Source organism: Mobula hypostoma, chromosome 7 (genome assembly GCF_963921235.1).
Source record: "Mobula hypostoma chromosome 7, sMobHyp1.1, whole genome shotgun sequence".
Classification (NCBI taxonomy): domain Eukaryota; kingdom Metazoa; phylum Chordata; class Chondrichthyes; order Myliobatiformes; family Myliobatidae; genus Mobula; species Mobula hypostoma.
In genome coordinates, this window is record NC_086103.1 from 150,492,168 (window position 1) to 150,510,426 (window position 18,259).

Sequence of the window (18,259 nt, forward strand, 5' to 3'; positions counted from 1 at the left end):
TAAATATATTGCTCATTCACCTGCCACTTCCTAGCAGGTCATTCCTGACCTGAATGGGTTGTTTTGTTCAAGTCAGGTTTAAATATTTTGTGAAAAGAACAGAAGAGAGAGTGAATTTTGTTTTTAACTGCCTTGTATCTGCACCTTTCCTGCTGGGTGAGTGGTTTTACAGTCATGGTCCGTGTAATATGTGCTGTCATCATTGACAGCTTCTGGACCAGAACTAGGGGTTATAAGACGTAATAAACTACTTTTCTTATTCCTGGCAGTACATTGGGTTAACTTGTATTAATAATTAGTGGTGGTCCTAATCTGAAATGGCAACATTCAGCAGGTATAACTGCAATAAGACCTTTGCACGTTCATTGTCTCCACACTCAGCCAACAAATTGTGTTGAATCATGGCAGAGATACAGGCCAGTGCGATCCTTCCCAATCTCTTTGGTATAGAGCAACATACAACACCAAGTCCTTGAATCAAAGTTAAGTACCTGTGAGCCTCTTTGACTCATTTCTTCAACGCTGATTTCATCCGTAACCAAATGAAATCAATTTCACTTACATAGTCTGTTTTGATAGGGTTAAAATATTTGGAAAGCACACAATGCTCGGTTATGTTTGTGCTTGAACGATGTCAATATTGGAACTTCTGGATATTTAGTCTGTAAAGAAAGAAAAAGAAAAAAATCAATGGAAAACACCTGTAAGATATGTTTTACAGTTTGTGTACAACTTTGTGTTCAGGCAATTTACTGACTCATCTATTTTTTTCCAGCTACTCCAGTTGACAACGGATATATCAAACCATCAACAACACCTGCGAGCAGTACACAGGGTGACAGAGGACCACCAGTCATGATGCCCATCAATGTTGATCCTGACATTAAGTCAGGAGAATATGTCTTAAAAAGCATATTTGCCAATTTTACCACTCAGGCTGAACGAAAAATTCGAATCATCATGGCAGAACCACTGGTAAGTTAGGTTATTTTTTTTCTTTAGCCAGTAGTCTTACAAAATTAGTACTTTATTGTTAATTTGTTAATTGGTGGTGATATTCTTCAGCCTGCCCAGAGGTTACAGTAAATGGTTTAGTACTGAGAAATGGAGCATCTTCTTTTTCTATATTTTTTCTCGAGTACCACAATGGCAATACTACATTATTCAGTTTCACTCATTTGTACGAAAAGGGCCTTCTGGTAAGTTCTATTAGATGATTTGCAGTACTAACTTTCATACTACATGGTATTCTCAGTCCTTACACTGTTTTCTCCAACAATAAGATCATTCTTAGGAAGCCTAACTTCCTGCTCAGTCATGTGCTTTCAAACACCATATTAAACTGTTTTTATGAAGTACAGTACCTCAATGTTTAGATGCTATCTCCTACATCTCTGACTTTCTCAGCAGAGCTTAGAACAAAACTGGTTTTCCAGCAAGCTTTCTCTTCTTCTGTATCTCTTTGTGAATATGATGTATTGCACATACTCCAAGAAGAGGTCAAAGATACAGATATAGTGTTAAAGAATCTCGTACATCTTCATGTAGTGACTCCAGGTGAGATGCATATCTTCCTTCAGAGTTATTAGTTACATGAAGGAACCTATTAAGAAGAATTTTCTGTCCTGGGGAAGCGCTGCTGTTGTGAAAGTTATAGAGGAAAGTGACAAGGGTTGGTACATCACTGAAAGCTTGTGCAGGAGCAGATAAGAGACATCACCATGCAAGACAATGTCATTTGTAAATTTCCCAGGCCCTGGGAATGAATGCATCAAAAGGCAGAAATATCCTCCCATCATTTGAAACTAATAATATGGTAATGGAACATAATATGTTAACTGACCCCAGGTATTCACATTCAATCGAGTGCTTCTCCCACTGTGTTCTCCATGCCATACTTTCTACCATGAGGAGGTACCTAGGGTCACTATCCCAGTTACTTCCACAACTCTGGGATTCTCTCTCCACCATGCGTCCAGCGCGTAATTCTCCATCTGCAATGGGATTCCATCACCAAGCACATCTTTCCCTCGCCCCCACTCTGCTTTCCACAGTCCCTATGGAACTCCCTTCTCCATTTGTCCCTCCCCACTGATCTCTCTCCTGGCACTTATCTTTGCAAGTGGAACAAGTGCTACACCTGCCCCTACACCTCCTCCCTCAGTACCATTCAGTGCTCCAAACTATCCTTCCAGGTGAGGCGACACTTCACCCGTGAGGCTGTTTGATCATGTACTGTATCTGGTGCTCCCAGTGTGGTATCCTGCATATAATAATAATAATAATAAGTATTTTATTGGTACCGATTGGGAAATTATTTTGTTATAGCAGCAACATTTTAAAACACACTTATCAATAATAATAATAAATATAATAATATTGACTAATAAAGTACAGAATAATAATATACACAATAATTTATCAATGTGCAATAACGTGCAATACTGTGCAATCATAATATTTTTGAAACAATAAAGCAGACTGTTGTACAATGATCTGTGTTCTCTTGTCACACAGAGATGAAGTATTGTATATTCTTATTGCATTTGATAGAAAAGATTTTTTGTAACGATCCTTGTGATAGCGGAGCTGAATGAGTGTTCAAAGAGGTGCCCTCCTGCTTACTCAGTAGGTGTAGATTGTCCATAATGGATAGCAGTTTGTTTAGTGACCTCCTTTCCAACACTAACTCAAAAGTGTCCGAGTTGTAGCCAAGGACAAATCCAGCCTTTCTGATGAGTTTATTTAGTCTTTTAGTCACTGATGCTGCTCCCCCAACTTAAAGCCACAAAGAAGACTGCACTCACTACAACAGACTGGTAAAGAATCTCCAACACCTGGTATACACGTTGAATGATCTCAACTTCCTTAGAAAATAGAGTCTGCTGACCTCCTTCTTGTAAATAGCCTTGGTGTCGATTTTCCAGTTGAGGTGAACACCCAAGTATTTGTACTTCTCCTCCACTGCAACTTCTTCTCCCAGAATGTATACAGAACTTGTCACAGTCCTCTTCCTCCTAAAATCAATTACCATCTCCCTGGTTTTGGCCACATTCAGTAGCAGATGATTCCTCCTACACCATTCCACCAACTTCCTCCGGTCTTCTGTACTCTGACTCCTGCCTATCTCTGATACACCCAACCACTGAGAGTCAACAGAGAACTTTTTTTAGATTATGAGGACACTCAGTCCTCGTTTATTGTCATTTAGTAATGCATGCATTAAGAAACCATACAATGTTCCTCCAGTATGATATCACAGAAACACGGACAGAACAAGACTAAAACTGACAAAAACCACATAATTATAACATATAGTTACAACAGTGCAAAGCAATACCGTAATTTGATAAAGAACAGACCATGGGCATGGTAAAAAAAATGTCTCAAAGTCCCGATAGCCCCATCATCTCATGCAGACGGTAGAAGGAAGAAAAACTCTCCCTGCCATGAACCTCCAGCGCCGCAAACTTGCTGATACAGCACCCTGGAAGCACCCGACCACAGCCAGCTCTGAGTCCATTCGAAAACTTCGAGCCTCCGACCAGCCCTCCGACACCAAGCACCGAGCACCATCTCTGCTGAGCGCTTCGACCCCGGCCCCAGCCGCCAAGAAACAGGCAAAGCCGAAGATTTGGGGCCTTCCCCTCTGGAGATTCTGGATCGTATAGTAGCAGCAGCAGCGAAGCGGGCATTTCAGAAGTTTCTCCAGATGTTCCTCCGTGCTTCTCACATCCGTCTCCATCAAATCAGGATTGTGCACGGTACCTACTTAACAAATAAACAGATATTCATTCCGGAGTGGCCGCTGCGCGCTGCATTGCGCCGCCATCTTCTCTTCACTTCTACAAGTGATAAGGCTCAAATTTGTTTTGAAAGCCTGAGTTGTACAATGTGAACAGAAGCAGAGACAGGATCGTCCCTTGTAGCACTCCAGTGTCACTCACCACCATCTCGGACAGAGAACTACCCAGCCGCACAAACTGGTGTCTATCTGTCAAGTAGTAAGTAATCCAGGAGATAGTGGATTTGTTTGGGCCCATCCTTTGCAGCTTCTTGCTCAGAAGAAGTGGCTGGATTGTACTGAAGGTACTAGAGAAATCAAAAAAATGTAATTCTCACAATGCCACCAGCATCATCCAGATGGGAGAGAGCTCTCTGCAATGGTAGATGATGGCATCATCCACTCCCGCATGAGGTTGGTAGGCAAACAGTAGGGGGTCCAATCCAGATCTCACCTGCGATCCAAGGTAAGTCAGGACCAGCCTCTCCAGCACCTTCATCACAGGAGATGTGAGGGCAATTGGTTTGTAGTCATTAAGTTCAGATGGATTCGCCTTCTTGGGTACGGGAACCAAGCAGGAAGTCTTCCATAGCACTAGTATCTTTTCCAGACTCAGACTCAGATTATAAAGGTGCTGCAAAATACCAGACAGCTGGCTCACAGAGGCCTTGAGTACCCTGGGGCTGTTACTGTCTGGGCCGGCAGCCTTGCCTTGATGTAGTCTCTCCAGCTGTCTCTTAACCTGACCTGCAATCACAGTCAGGTGGGGGAGGGTCATCATCCCCATGGAGGCAGGATACCCCATGGAGGGCTCTGGAACACAAGCACACACCAGAGGGGAGGAAGGGGTGGAGGGAGGGTGTGTGGTTTGGCCAAGTGAGAGACGACACAGCAGGAGGTCTAATGCTGAACCTGTTGGAAAACAAGTTCAATTTGTTGGCCCTATCCAGGCAACCCTTGGTCTTCCTTTCCTTAACCTTGAAGCTGGTGATCTGCTTCATGCCCAGCCACACGTCCCTTGTGCTATTCTGCTGAAGCTTGTACTCCAGCTTCCTCTTGTAGGATTCTTTGCACTCCCTCAGCTTACCCTTAGTTCACTCTGTACTCACCTCAGTATCTGTCTATCTCCAGACCTGAAGGCTTTATTCTTCATATTCAAAAGTTCTTTCAGGTCACTGGTGATCCAGGGCTTGTTGGTGAAGCAGTGTATAGTCCTGGCTGGCAAGATGGTGTTCTCATGGAATTTGATGTAATCTGTGATACAATCAGATATTTTGTTAATGTCCTCCCTATGTGGCTCACATAACACATCCCAGTCCATCCTCTCAAAGCATTCCTGCAGCGCCTCATTAACATCCTGAGGCCACCTCCTTACAACCCTTGTTAGCACAGGCTACCACCAGAGAAGAGGCACGGGCCTGGGTGTTGGCAGGATCAGGTTGTGATCAGATCTGCCAAGTTGGGGAAGGGCAGTGGTACTGTCTGTGTCCTTTACATTCGCATACAGAAAGAAGGGCCAGTGTTCTACTGTCCCGTATAGGGCTGCTGACATATTGATAAAACGTTGGTATTGTTGCCTCAAGAGAAACATGATTAAAATCCCTAGTAACAGCTACAAAAGCATTGGGATATTGAGTTTGTACTCCAGCAACATTTGCGCCAGCTGAAGGTTGAATGTAAACAACAACTAAAACAGCAGTTGTGAATTCCTGAGGCAAATAATATGGTTGTATCCCAATGGCTAAGAGCTCGACGTTCACAAGAATGATCCCAGGAATGAATGAAAGGGTTAACATATGAAGAGTGTTTGATGGCTCTGGGCCTGTACTTGCTGGAGTTCGGAAGAATGACAGGGTATCTTATTGTAATCTTTTGAATATTGAAAGGTCTGGACATAGTGGATGTGTAGAGAATGTTTCCTATCGTGGACTGTCCAGGACTAGAGAGCACAGGCTCAGAATTGAAGGATGTCCATTTAGAACAGAGATGAGGAGAAATTCTTTTAGCCAGAGAGTAGTGAATCTGTGGAATTCATTACTACTGCTTGCTATGCAGACCAAATCGTTGGATATGTTTAAAGTGGAGGTTGATAGGTTCTTAATTAATCAGGGCATCAAAGGTTACGGGTTGAAGGCAGGAGAATGGGGTTGAGAAGGATAATAAATCAGCCATGTTTGAATGGAAGAGTAGACTTGATGGTCGAAATGGCCTGATTCTGCTCCTATGTTTTATGGTCTTATAATGCTGCTTTTCTTTATAGAAAATTCGAGCTGCATGGTGGAGTGGAAGGAACTGATGCAGACAGACAATAGAAAATAAAACCCGGAGAGGGAGTACAGAACCAAATTGTAAAATGATAATAGTTGATCTCAAGGAAACATTGGAATTCCTGTCTTTCAAGTTGTCAAAGGATCTTGGCATTCTGTTTATTGAACTTACAAATAAAATGGCTATTGTATTCGACATTGAAATTAATCCATGTATTCAGCATTGAAAGGTCAGTGGTTGTCCACCATTGATATTATTAGTTTATTCAAGGTGAAGGGCAAGGAAATATGGCAGTATTTGAAGATAATAGTTGCAGGTAGGGTTGCAAATTCTGACACAGCCCTGACCTTCAAATGTAATAAAGGCATGAAGTTTGCTTTAAAATATCTAGTAAGATTGTAATTGCAAACAGGCATACATTTAATTCTCTCCTGCTTGCATCAACTTTTTTTTTGGAATGGATCAGAAGACTCATTTCCTTTGTATGCAATATTCTATCTGGAATTGTGGTAGATCTTCTCGATGAAATATGCTTTTAGTAATAGTTTTGTGAAATTTTTGGAGAATGTGCCTGTTGAATTTGCCTCTGGTAGTGAATTAACGGACATGTAATTTGTAGGAAATGATTTGAATGGTATCGATTCAAAAAAAGTAACTGTTTCAATGTTGAGTTCTGATGAGATTTGATTTAGTAATTGTATATGAGAGCAGTATGAATGGTATTACAGCTTGAGGTAAGGACAGATGCTAAAATTATACGTAACACAGCATCTCTGGTAAGGTCATTAATCTTCTCTTATTTTTGCTGTGTCAGAGAAGCTAATGCTCTCAATATTGATCTGCACTGTATAGTTTGCATTGGCCATGGAGCTCGCATCAGAAAGCCTTACCAGCTTGTTGAACAAAGGATATCCTTCTTTGCCCACATTCTTGAAAGAGGGCCTTCAAAGCACACTGAAAACCCAAGTACTAGTTAAATAGTCATTTCCATCCTTATCTGGTTCACTGGTACTCTAAGGGAAACTTGTAAGGAAGGAAATGACTTTTAAAAGGTGCTGACAGCCTTTATGGGATCAAAAAAGTTCCCATACTTAAGACTTTTTTCCAACTACCAGTGGTCAATTTGATCTTCTCTTCTCACTGTTCCTGCGATCCTTTCACTGAGATCTATGAATATCTATGATCCCTTCTGCTAAATAATTTTGTATTCATTTATTAACCTAATTGTTTCTAGCCTTGTGATTTTCACTCAATTTTTGTTTTCTGTTATTGCCTTTTCTTCCGGTTAAAATTACAAAATTTTCCTTTTTGCTGATTTGTCAGTTGAAAGATCTGCTTTTCATACAACATAGAACACTACAGCACAGAACAGCCATTAAGTCCATGATGCTGTGCCAACCCTTTAACCCTCCCCTCCAAAGATCAATCTAACCCTTCCCTCCTACGTAGCCCTCCATTTCTCCATTGTTCTGTCTTCCATGTGCCTAGCTAAGAGTTTCTTCAATGTCCCTAATGTATCTGCCTCGACACCCATCACTCTGTGTAAAAAAAAATCTCACTTCTGTTATTCCCTCCCTCCCTATATTTTACTCCAATCACTTTAAAATTATGCTCCTTGGTATTACCTATTTCTGCCTTGGAATAAAGTCTCTTGCAATCTATTCAATCTATGCCTTTTATTATCTTGTATACCCCTATCAAGTCACCTCCAATCCTCCTTCACTCCAAAGAGAAGTGCCAGATTGCTCAACCTTTTCACATAAAATATGCTCTCTAATCCAAAGAGCATTCTGGTAAATCTCCTCTGCACCTTCTGTAAAGCTTCTATATCCTCCCTATAATGAGGTGACCTGCAAAGGTAATACATTCTCAGACACATCTATTTCATATGAGTTGGTTCATTACACAGAAACATAAAATATCTTTGTTTTGAGTAATTTAAATACATTCCTATAAATTTCTGCGAAATGTCAGCATATTTTATTCATGTTAAATTAGGCAAGGAACAGGCAAACAGGCCCATCTGCTAATTTTGCTCCCACAAGACAAAGGCTGCTAAAGAGGAAAGCTGTCACAATGTGATCTAATGCAAATATACTTGAAAATACATTTCCAACAAGGAAGTCACACATTTCCAATAACCACGTGATCTCAGAACATTTTCAATTAGTTACTTGTTTTATAAAACCACACTTGTATCTTGTGCCAAAGTTAGCAACTGTGCATAATTGATATGACCTAGTTAAATTCATATTAAAATTTAATTGAATGTCACAGTCAATTAAAAGTTAAAGAGGTGTTGGCCTAGAAACAGGCATTTTCTCATTATTGTGAATAGAGTCAAAGGAACAAAGATAAATCTCTTGGACACTGAGTTTGAAGAGAGCATGAGCTAAATGATAAGAAAAATAAAGAATGCAGGGACAAAACTCAGGGAAAAGTTGGACTTTGTGAACAACAGGAAAATGGAAAACAAGTCAAGTCAAAACAAGGATGTGTTCAAAGCTTCCTTGAAGATATCTAATATTTTCTCTGATTCTCTGCAATTTCTCACAAATAACCTCTCAAAGTGAAGAAGGATCACTTAGGATTGTTTGAAAAGCTCAAGTCCATGCATCAGAAGCATTCAAAGTCCATCATAAGTGGCAGAAAGAGCGCACCAACTCCCACATCACCACCTTGTTGACCCACCAGCCACTTGATGCCCTATTTATAGAAGAATCTGCTGTTCACATATTGCCTTATTGGCAACTCCGAGTCCACAAAGGCAAGCCATCTTCTATCAAGGAACTGCCGATAGAGAAAAGGAGCAATGCACAGACAAAGGGAGGCATATGGTGAACTTAAAAAGTCATTTAAAGTGGAAGGTAGAATAACATTAATTATAACATATGGGGAGAAAGTACATTAGGAGAAATGGAGACATGTGGGATTCCAAATGCTGGAATTCAGATCAAAAAACAAACTGCTGGCAGACCTCAACATCTGTGAAGGGAAATGGACAGATGAAGATTCATGCGGAGACTTTCCATCTGAATTCTCATTTAGAGTTCCTCCAGCAGTTTGTTTTTGCTAGCAGTTGAAGAAAACTTGGTAACCACATCAATGGATTATCAACTTCTGCAGTTTGCAGAAATCCCTAACATTCAAACTGTCCATAAACAGAAATAATAAATTGGAGTTTATTTGTAATTGCAAAATACTTTAAAAGTAACTGAAGCTTGAGTTGCTGCATTTCTATTTCGGAAAGATCTGTCACTCACTTCAATTTATTAACATGTGCTTTTCCATTTTGCATTGTGAACAGTAATTCTTAGATACTGGAACACCTGTATTTGTTTTCTTTAAACTGATGAACAAAACGGCAATAAGCTTTACATGTTTATTACAGTTGGACAGTTCTGAACTAAATCCAAACTTAATTTAGAAAAGTAAAAGTTATTCTGAACCACTAAAAAAATCATAATTTTGGAATCGAGTCATAATTGTAAATCATCCATGATTTCTTTTACTCTTATCTTATATATCGTGCTTGCTTGGAAAGTATTTAGCAAATGCCCTCAATCTCAGTGACTGTACTAGAAATTATCCTGTTGTTGCATTTACTATAATAAAAACATTCTTGTCATTGGAGAATAAATTCATACAATGTAAAATCTAACATATATACCCTTCTGATGACAAGAAGCTGGCTGCTGGAAATGTAAATCTGTAAATTCACTGTGACATATCATGTGGAAATGCCAGAGACTTACTTAGAAACATCAGGGAGTGAAATTAATTTTTGTTAATGGAGTAAAAGAAACATTGGCAAACCACTCCACTCTGGATATAAAAATGGATAGTTCGCACAAAGTACCACTAAGAAACCAAGCTTACCCCTTAGCAAAAATACCTGGAAAATCTGAAATATGTAGCTTTAATTTTCTGATCATTAATGTAAAGGAATAAACACTGGATATGTAATTTCTCAATTAATGGATGCAAAAATTCAAATTAATTTAAAAACTAATCTTTCAGAACTAATAATGATTAATTATCAACTACGTGCAATTTAAGTGACTAAATAAGAATCCAATTGGCAGCTTGTACAAAATTTGACAAGTATACTTGAAACATTATTTATATCCGTGCACTGTCAAGCTTCAAGTGCTACAGTAAGTATGAATGATTTGAGGATCAGTCAACACAATAAAAGTAGGGATTATACTGAAAAGAATAATTAACTACAATCTGGCAGATAGGTCTGAAATGCTCAGCCCAGTTTCAAAATATTATTCTTAGTGTTGTTTCATATGGTATTTCCATGACTCTTATAATGAATGAAAACTGAAGACATTATTTCAAATATGACTGCTGCAAATAGTAGCATTTATTAACCATTTGCAGTTCTATTTTTTGCAGTTGTTAATATGCTTAGCAGAAAATCTTACCCTTTTGTTGGCATTTAATCCAAACCTTTGTAAGTTAATGTTCTGCAAACTAAAATTGCTGTTGCAGTTGAAGAAATCTGTTTCATTATAAACAGTAGAAATATTTGAATGTTATTATCAGGAAATGTAGAGGAGGCTTGACCCAAAAACAGAGCAGTGGCAGCAATTTAGCAGTAAGCAATAACTTTAATAATCAACTGCAAAATAACAAGCTATGAGGGGCCACAAAACCAGAAAGAAAAGATACTGAACTCACGGCAAACAAGGTAACTAGGAGTAATTAGTTGAGGCTGGCTGGTTTGGATGAGTGAATGAGGACTGTGGATCAGAGCTGGGTTTAAATAGGCTGCAGGTGATGTTAGAAATGAGAGGCAGATGACTCCTGTTAACTAGATGGAGACTGGGAGGTGACTAGCTGTGCAAGTCTGACAGGACGCACCCCTCTCCAATCCAGATGGGTCCTGTGGAACTCCTCAATAAGTGATGGATACAAGATGAAACTGGATGGCACCCAAACCTGTACTCCTCTCAGTCAACAATGATGAAATGTGTACACTGGCCAACCTTTCACCATCCTCGGATCCAGAAGTGCAGGCTCAGGTGAGTTGAGTGGACAATGGGCCTGAGGCAGGATTCATGGAAGGTAGGTGAGATCTTGAAAGACAGTGGCAGCTGGAGATGGTAAATGACTGGATTGGTATAATGGGTAATCTTAAAGGGACCAATGAATTGGGGTGAGAGCTTGCGGGAGTTGGTGTGCAGGGGCAGATCTTGGGCAGACGGCCAGAAAGACAGGGTGTTGGGATCGGAGAAGAGAGCCGATTTCACTCAATCTCCACAATGGTCATCTCCATGGTGCTGAGGCTATGAAGACTGCCCCAGCTGCTGTGCTCCATGCCCTCTAATATGATGACCTGATAAGCGAGGCTTTAGGCCTACTCTGGGCTGCTCCAGGGTTCAGATCTGAGGACTGAGTTTTGGTTCGGAATGTTATTATTTTCTTCAATGGTTTGTATGATTTGTGTCTTTTTTCTTTCTCTTGCATTTCAAGTACTGGTCTTTTATTTTTCTTTAATTGGGTTCTTTCAGGTATCTTGCTTTGAGGCTACATGTGAGCAAGCAAGTGCCAAGGTTGTATAATGTATACATTCTTTGATAATAAATGAATCTTGAAATCTTGATATATGGTTCCCAGACTGGAATAGTCTGGGTGGGCACCATTGGTGGTTGGCCTGACGGCGGTAGAAGCAGTTGACAGCTCAGATAACCTTCTTTGCCCTCTTTCAAACATTCTAGCATCAGAAAACCAGGGCCCTGGCAGACAAGACCTTCAATGTTGACTCCTCTACAGGGAACAACAGAGGTTGGTAGCCATGAAACACCTCAAAAGGTGACATACCCATGGCAGAGGAGATGTGTAGATTCTGGGACAGCTTGGCCCAGAGCAGATACTGCTTCCATGTAGAAGTATTAGAGGCAGCAAAACATTGCTGAAACTTCTCCACTTGCTGATTATCTATTTTTGACTGACCATTGGTCTGCTGATGATAGCCAGAGGACAAACTTGCTGCTGAGTTTCAGAGGAGGGAGCAGGCAGCTCAACAGAAGCATGAGATGAATTGTGGGCCCTGGTCCAACACAACGTCCTGAGAGAAGCCATGGAGGTGAAATACAAGTTTGACGTCTCAGTACCTGATGGATGTTTAGGGAGGGCAATAAAGTGGGACACCTTGGAGAACCATCTACCACTGTCATGATTACCATGGCCACTTTGGAAGGTAGCAAACCCATGATGAAATCCATGGGAATATGGGATATGGGCATCGAAGGACTGGCAGGGGCCATAGGAGCCCAGAGGGCCACTGGCTGGAGGAATTGGACTGGGCACAGTGAGAGCAGGCAGCATGAACTGACGTACATCTGCGTTTATGGTGGGAGACCAGAACTGACATCGCAGAAAATTCAGAGTCTGTTGTGTGGCTGGATGTCCAGAGAGAGATGAGGAGTGGTCTCACTGGAATGCCTCAGAGTACACGGTTGTTAGCACATGCAAGCAGTTGTCAGGTGTGTCAGCCAGAGCAGGCTCCTGCTTTATGGCCTGGTGGATCTGGTTCTTGGGTCCTAGATGACAGGGGCAAGGATGTGGGAGGCCAGGAGTCGATCTCCATTTTAGCTGGTTTGATAGGACATACACCATAATGTTCTTGAAGCCAGGTCAGTAGGAGATGAAATTGAATTGCTCGAAGAAGAGGGCCCAGCAAGCCTGACGTGGGTTAAATAAGCAGGTCTGTTGAATGGATATAAGGTTCTGGTGGTCAGTCCAGATGAGGAAGGGCTTGGTGTTTCCTATCAGCCAATATCTCCATTCCTCCAAGGCCCATTTGATGGTGAGTAGCTCCCTGTCTCCTATGCCATAATGGAGTTAAACTTGCACCTCTGATCCTCACTGGGAGGGGATGGCCCTGGCACCCACCTGTACCATTCAATGCCTGGAGGGATTCAGATGGTGGAGAATGGGAGTGGTGCTGAAGTGTCTCCTGAACTCCTCAAAATTGTGGTCCGTGGCAGCAGACTGGGTTATCCATGAGGTGGGGGATTAGTGAGGGAGGTTAGAGAAGCAGCAATTTGGCTATAGTTCTTGATGAAATCATGATAGAAGTTGGAGAAGCACAAGAAGCGCTGTAGCTGTTTGAGGGAGCATGTTCAGGGGCACTCCACGATAGTGTGCACTTTCTCTAGGTCCATGGTTATGGCTTGGGATGAAAAGACATTACCCAGGAAGGAAATGACTGGGCTGTGGAACTGGCATTTCTCTAACTTGCAGTATAGTTGGTTTTTAAGGAGACTGAAGGACTGAACAGATGTGATAGACATGGTCTTGGGGGCCTTTGGAGAAGATAAGGATGTCATCGAGATAAACAAATACATACCTGTGATACACATCACAGAGGATCTCATGAATGAAGGCTTGGTAAATGACTGGACTGTTGGAAAGTCCAAGAGACTTCACTCAGTATTCGTAGTGGCCAGTGGGCATTATGAATGCCATCTTCCACTCATCCCTCTGGCAGATGGGGATCAGGTATTGTACACACTTCGTAGATCTAGTTTGGTGAAGACCTCGGCCCCATGAAGTATTCTGAATAAGCTATTCATCGGGGGAGAGGGTACCAGTTCTTAATGGCGATTTTGATGAGTCCACGGTAGTCAATTCAGGGATGAAGAACCCACCTTTCTTCTTGACAAAGGAAAATCCTGCACTGACTGGTGACTGGGATGGTCGAATAAAGCCATGCTTTAGTACTTCAGCGATGTAGTCTTATGTAACTTGGGTCTCAGAAGGGAAGAGGGAAGAGGGGAGGGGAGGGGTGGTGCCCAGGAAGAGGTCAATTGTGCAGTTGTGTTGTCTATAAAGTAGTAGGGTACTGGTCTCCCTTTTACTGAAAGCACTGAGTAAGTTGTAATATTCTTGTGGGAAATTGGTGAGGTCGAGGGTTTCCTTTGTCTCCTTGCATTTACAGTGCGAGGTCAACTGCAGTTGCAGGCAGATGGTCCAGCAGGTGAATCCCCAACATAGCAGTGAACCAGATGACAAGGCGAAGTGATGGGAATGAGTCAGGGGTAAGCCAAGATGAGAGAAATGCTGGCTGAGTCAATCAGGAGGAATTGAATGGACTCACGATGCTCTCCAATGCACAGGCTGTGTGCGCGCTCTGACCAACCCAGACACCAAGAGAAGTCTGTTAATGGCTGTGATGCAGAAGGCGGTGAGAGAAAGGTTCGGTAGGAAGTCCAGGCTGCATGCACAGAGTTCGGTCCAGAAAGTTACCCTCTGCGCCAGAATCTACCAGACCCTCCTGTGTTCATAGACCCATCAGAATGTGGAGGAGGACAGAGAGAGTGAGAAGGGTTATGGTGCTGGAACAAGGTACCCCGGAGGAGCTTACCAGATGACTTCATCTTTACCTGGCAGTCCTGTTTCCTGGCATTTGATGCATAGGTGATTGGCAGCACCACAGTTATTTCTCCACCACACTCATGCTCTTGGGGGTTAAGAGAGCACTCCATAACTGCATGGGTTCTGGAGGCATTAATGATGAAGGTCCTGCAGTATGAAATGGATCTGGGAATGGAACTCGGGTTTTAGCTGACGATCTAGATGGTTGTTCCATAAGATGCTTGTCAATTCGGAGGGCAGAGGATGAGGCTTTTGAGGTCAGTGGGCATCTCCCGGGTAGACATTTCATCTTTCAAACATTCTGAGAAGCCATGATATTAGTGGACCACCAGCAGCACTTCAGCATTCTGGCCACTCTGCCACAAGGGTCCTGAATTCCATGGTGTAATCCAGCACCGAGCATGATCCTTGATGCAAGTGAAGTATCTGATATGCTGCAGTTCTTCATCTGCCAAAATCAGCAGTGAATCCTCATATTTATTGCAAATGGTGGTTTTCTTGTCCCAATTAGCAATCCGAGCTTGCCCAGTCAAGAGAGAGATGATGATGAAGGCAGTCTTGGCTTGGTCCATAGAATAGAGCTAGCTGCCACTCAAAGCATAAAATGCACTGAGACAGGAAGTTGTGCCATTAAGTTGAAGATCCATCGATGAGTTCAGGCACCAGAATCTAGGGCTCAGAGGGAGGAGATTGACTGTTGCGGGGCTGATTATGTGAAGATGAAGAGTTGGAAGAGAGTGATGAGCAGATGGTCAATAGTTTCCTGCTGTTTCTGGATTGTGTGTTCATTTCGATGGACGACTTCTTTAAGGTGTGCGTACTCTGCTAGGTCAATCAATGGTTACTACACAAAATAATTTTTGCTCTGTTTTTCAACAAAATGGATGAACTAAATTAATAGTACTTCTCTCCAAAGTATAAGGATGTTTAAAGGCTGACGTTATTAAAATCAGCAAGGGCGAATTGGTATAATCATAGCAACTATGGAAAATAGCAGGTGTATGCAGATACCAAAAATTCAGTAATGCATTTGGTTTCTGAAGCACTAGTTTTTAGTTGTTTTGATTAATTTTCATCAAATCAAGAAGGAATATACTTCTCTACACTGAGCATATGAATGGACATTAAAAGGTACGTCGCATCCAGAGTTTCTCCAGTTAGCGGACGATTTCCCTCCACGCCTTTCTGACATAGTGGGGAACCACATACGAGGAAGGTACAGCAATGGTTTGCCATTGCTTTCTGCTGGGTGAGTTTCCAAAGAGATCACCAGCTCGTAACCCAGCACGGATGGAAAGCATGCAGGGGAGCCGGCTGGAGCTGGATTCAAACTCGGGACCTTTCCTAAAATTAACTCTGCCAGAAGTCATGTAAGTATGCAGATAGATTTGAAATTATACAGAAGACTTATACCAAGAAATTTACAGAAAGTGCCAAATGCTGGAATTGAAATGTTAGTTATTCGCTTAAACAGCTTAAAAAGAACTATATAATCATGCAGTACTGTGCAAAAATCTTAGGCATATATACAGTATATAGCTAGGGTGCCTGAGACTTTTGCACAGTACTCTTGCACTGTATTTGTCAACATGGAGTGGAGAACGAGTTTGTATATCTGGTAAGAGCAGAAGAGGTTGGGAATGGTGAAGGTGGAGCACTGCATGAGGGATGTGGGACAGGTGGGAGAGAGGAGTGCCTGGGGTGGGGTGAGGGGAGGGTGGTGTGGGTGCAGAGATACCAGGCAAGGTCATTTAATTCCAAACAATTGGTTTATTGATCATTACAGAATATCTCTCTGTTGCTTATTGCTCCCTCTCCCCTCCCTTTCCCCTTGTCCCGACCATGATTTTCCTCTCCCTGCCCCCTTTCCACTCTAAGTCCACAAAAGAGACCCACAACAGAATCAGTTTTATTGTCACTCACATATAGAACATAGAATAGTACAGCACAGTACAGGCCCTTCGGCCCACATTGTTGTGCCGACCCTCAAACCCTGCCTCCCATATACCCACCCCACCTTAAATTCCTCCATATACCTGTCTAGTAGTCTCTTAAATTTCACTAGTGTACCTGCCTCCACCACTGACTCAGGCAATGTATTCTACACACCAATCACTCTCTGAGTAAAAAACCTTCCTCTAATATCCCCCTTGAAATTCCCACCCCTTACCTTAAAGCCATGTCCCCTTGTATAGAGCAGTGGTGCCCTGGGGAAGAGGCGCTGGCTATCCACTCTATCTATTCCTCTTAATATCTTGTATACCTCTCATCCTCTCATCCTCCTTCTCTCCAAAGAGTAAATCCCTAGCTCCCTTAATCTCCAATCTTAATCCATACTCTCTAAACCAGGCAGCATCCTGGTAAATCTCCTCTGTACCCTTTCCAATGCTTCCACATCCTTCCTATAGTGAGGCGACCAGAACTGGACACAATATTCCAAGTGTGACCTAACCAGAGTTTTATAGAGCTACATCATTACCTCACGACTCTTAAACTCTATCCCTCGACTTATGAAAGCTAACACCCCAAAAGCTTTCTTAACTACCATATCTACCTGTGAGGCAACTTTCAGGGATCTGTGGACATGTACCCCCAGATACCTCTGCTCCTCCACACTACCAAGTATCCTGCAATTTTCCAGAACTCTCGGGTGTGAGGGAAAAGAAGTGGGTGCAGTTACTATTACAAGGGAGAAAGTGATCAAAAAGCTGAAAGAGTTAAGATGAACCCAGATCAGATGAACTGCACCCTAGGGTTCTGAAGGAGGTAGTGTTAGAGATTGTGGTGGCATTGGAAAAGATCTTTCAAAAATCATTGGACTCTGGCATGGTGCCAGAGAACTGGAAAATTGCAAATGTCACTCCACTTTTTAAGAAAGGAGGAAGGCAGCAGAAAGGAAATTATAGACTAGTTAGCCTTACCTTAGTGGTCTTTCAGCTTTTTGAGCACCTTCTCTCTTGTAATAGTAACTGCATCTACTTCTCTTCCTTCACACACTGCAACATCTGGCCTAGTGCTCATGTCTTCCACAGTGAAGACTGATGCAAAATACTCAGTTCATCAGCCATCTCCTTGTCCCCTGTCATTATATCTCCTGCCTCATTTTCTAGCAGTCCTATATCCACTCTCATTTCTCTTTTATTTCTAACATACAGGGAACTTGAAAAAAACTTTTACTATCCACTTTGATATTATTTGCTAGCTTACTTTCATATTTTATCTTTTCCCTTCTAAGTTTTTTAGTTGCTCTCTTTAGGTTTTTAACAACTTCTCAATCCTCTATCTTTCCACTCTTTTTTGCTTTGTTGTATGCCCTTTCTTTTGCTTTTACAATAGCTTTGAGTTCCTTTGTCAGCCATGGTTGTACTATTTTACCATTTGAGTATTTCTTCATTTTTGGAATGCATATGTCCTGCACCTTCCTCATTTTTCTCAGAAACACACGCCATTGCTGCTCTGCTGATATCCCTGCCAGCAACTCGTTCCAATTTTCTCTGGCCAACTCCTCTTTCATACCACTGTAATTTCCCTTACTCCAGTGAAATACTACTACATCAGACTTTACTTTCTCCCTATCAAATTTCAAGTTGAACTCAATGCCAACTTCCTACCAAGTAAACTTGTTCCCGATCCTCCTCCTCTTATTTCCTTGTAGCCTGTAATTGTGATCTGTCACAAACACATTAACTCACCTTTGATTCTTTTGCCATTTACCTACTCTAAAGGGCAAGTTATAGTAGCCAGTTAACCCATAACTATATTTTTGATATGTGGGGGGGGAAAAAAAACAGAGCAGTCACAGGGAAACCATGTGAA

The 18,259-nt window shown here is 41.9% G+C and overlaps 1 protein-coding gene across 4 annotated transcripts in view; it reads left to right on the forward strand.

The window, feature by feature from the left end:
* Positions 1-18,259, forward strand: part of LOC134349656 (protein furry homolog) — a 293,846-nt gene that overhangs the window by 74,116 nt on the left and 201,471 nt on the right. For all 4 annotated transcript variants that reach the window (XM_063054280.1, XM_063054282.1, XM_063054284.1 and 1 more), the window contains exon 2: positions 776-975. In XM_063054280.1, the coding sequence (XP_062910350.1) occupies positions 776-975 (200 nt within the window). The remainder of the gene's footprint in view (positions 1-775; positions 976-18,259) is intronic.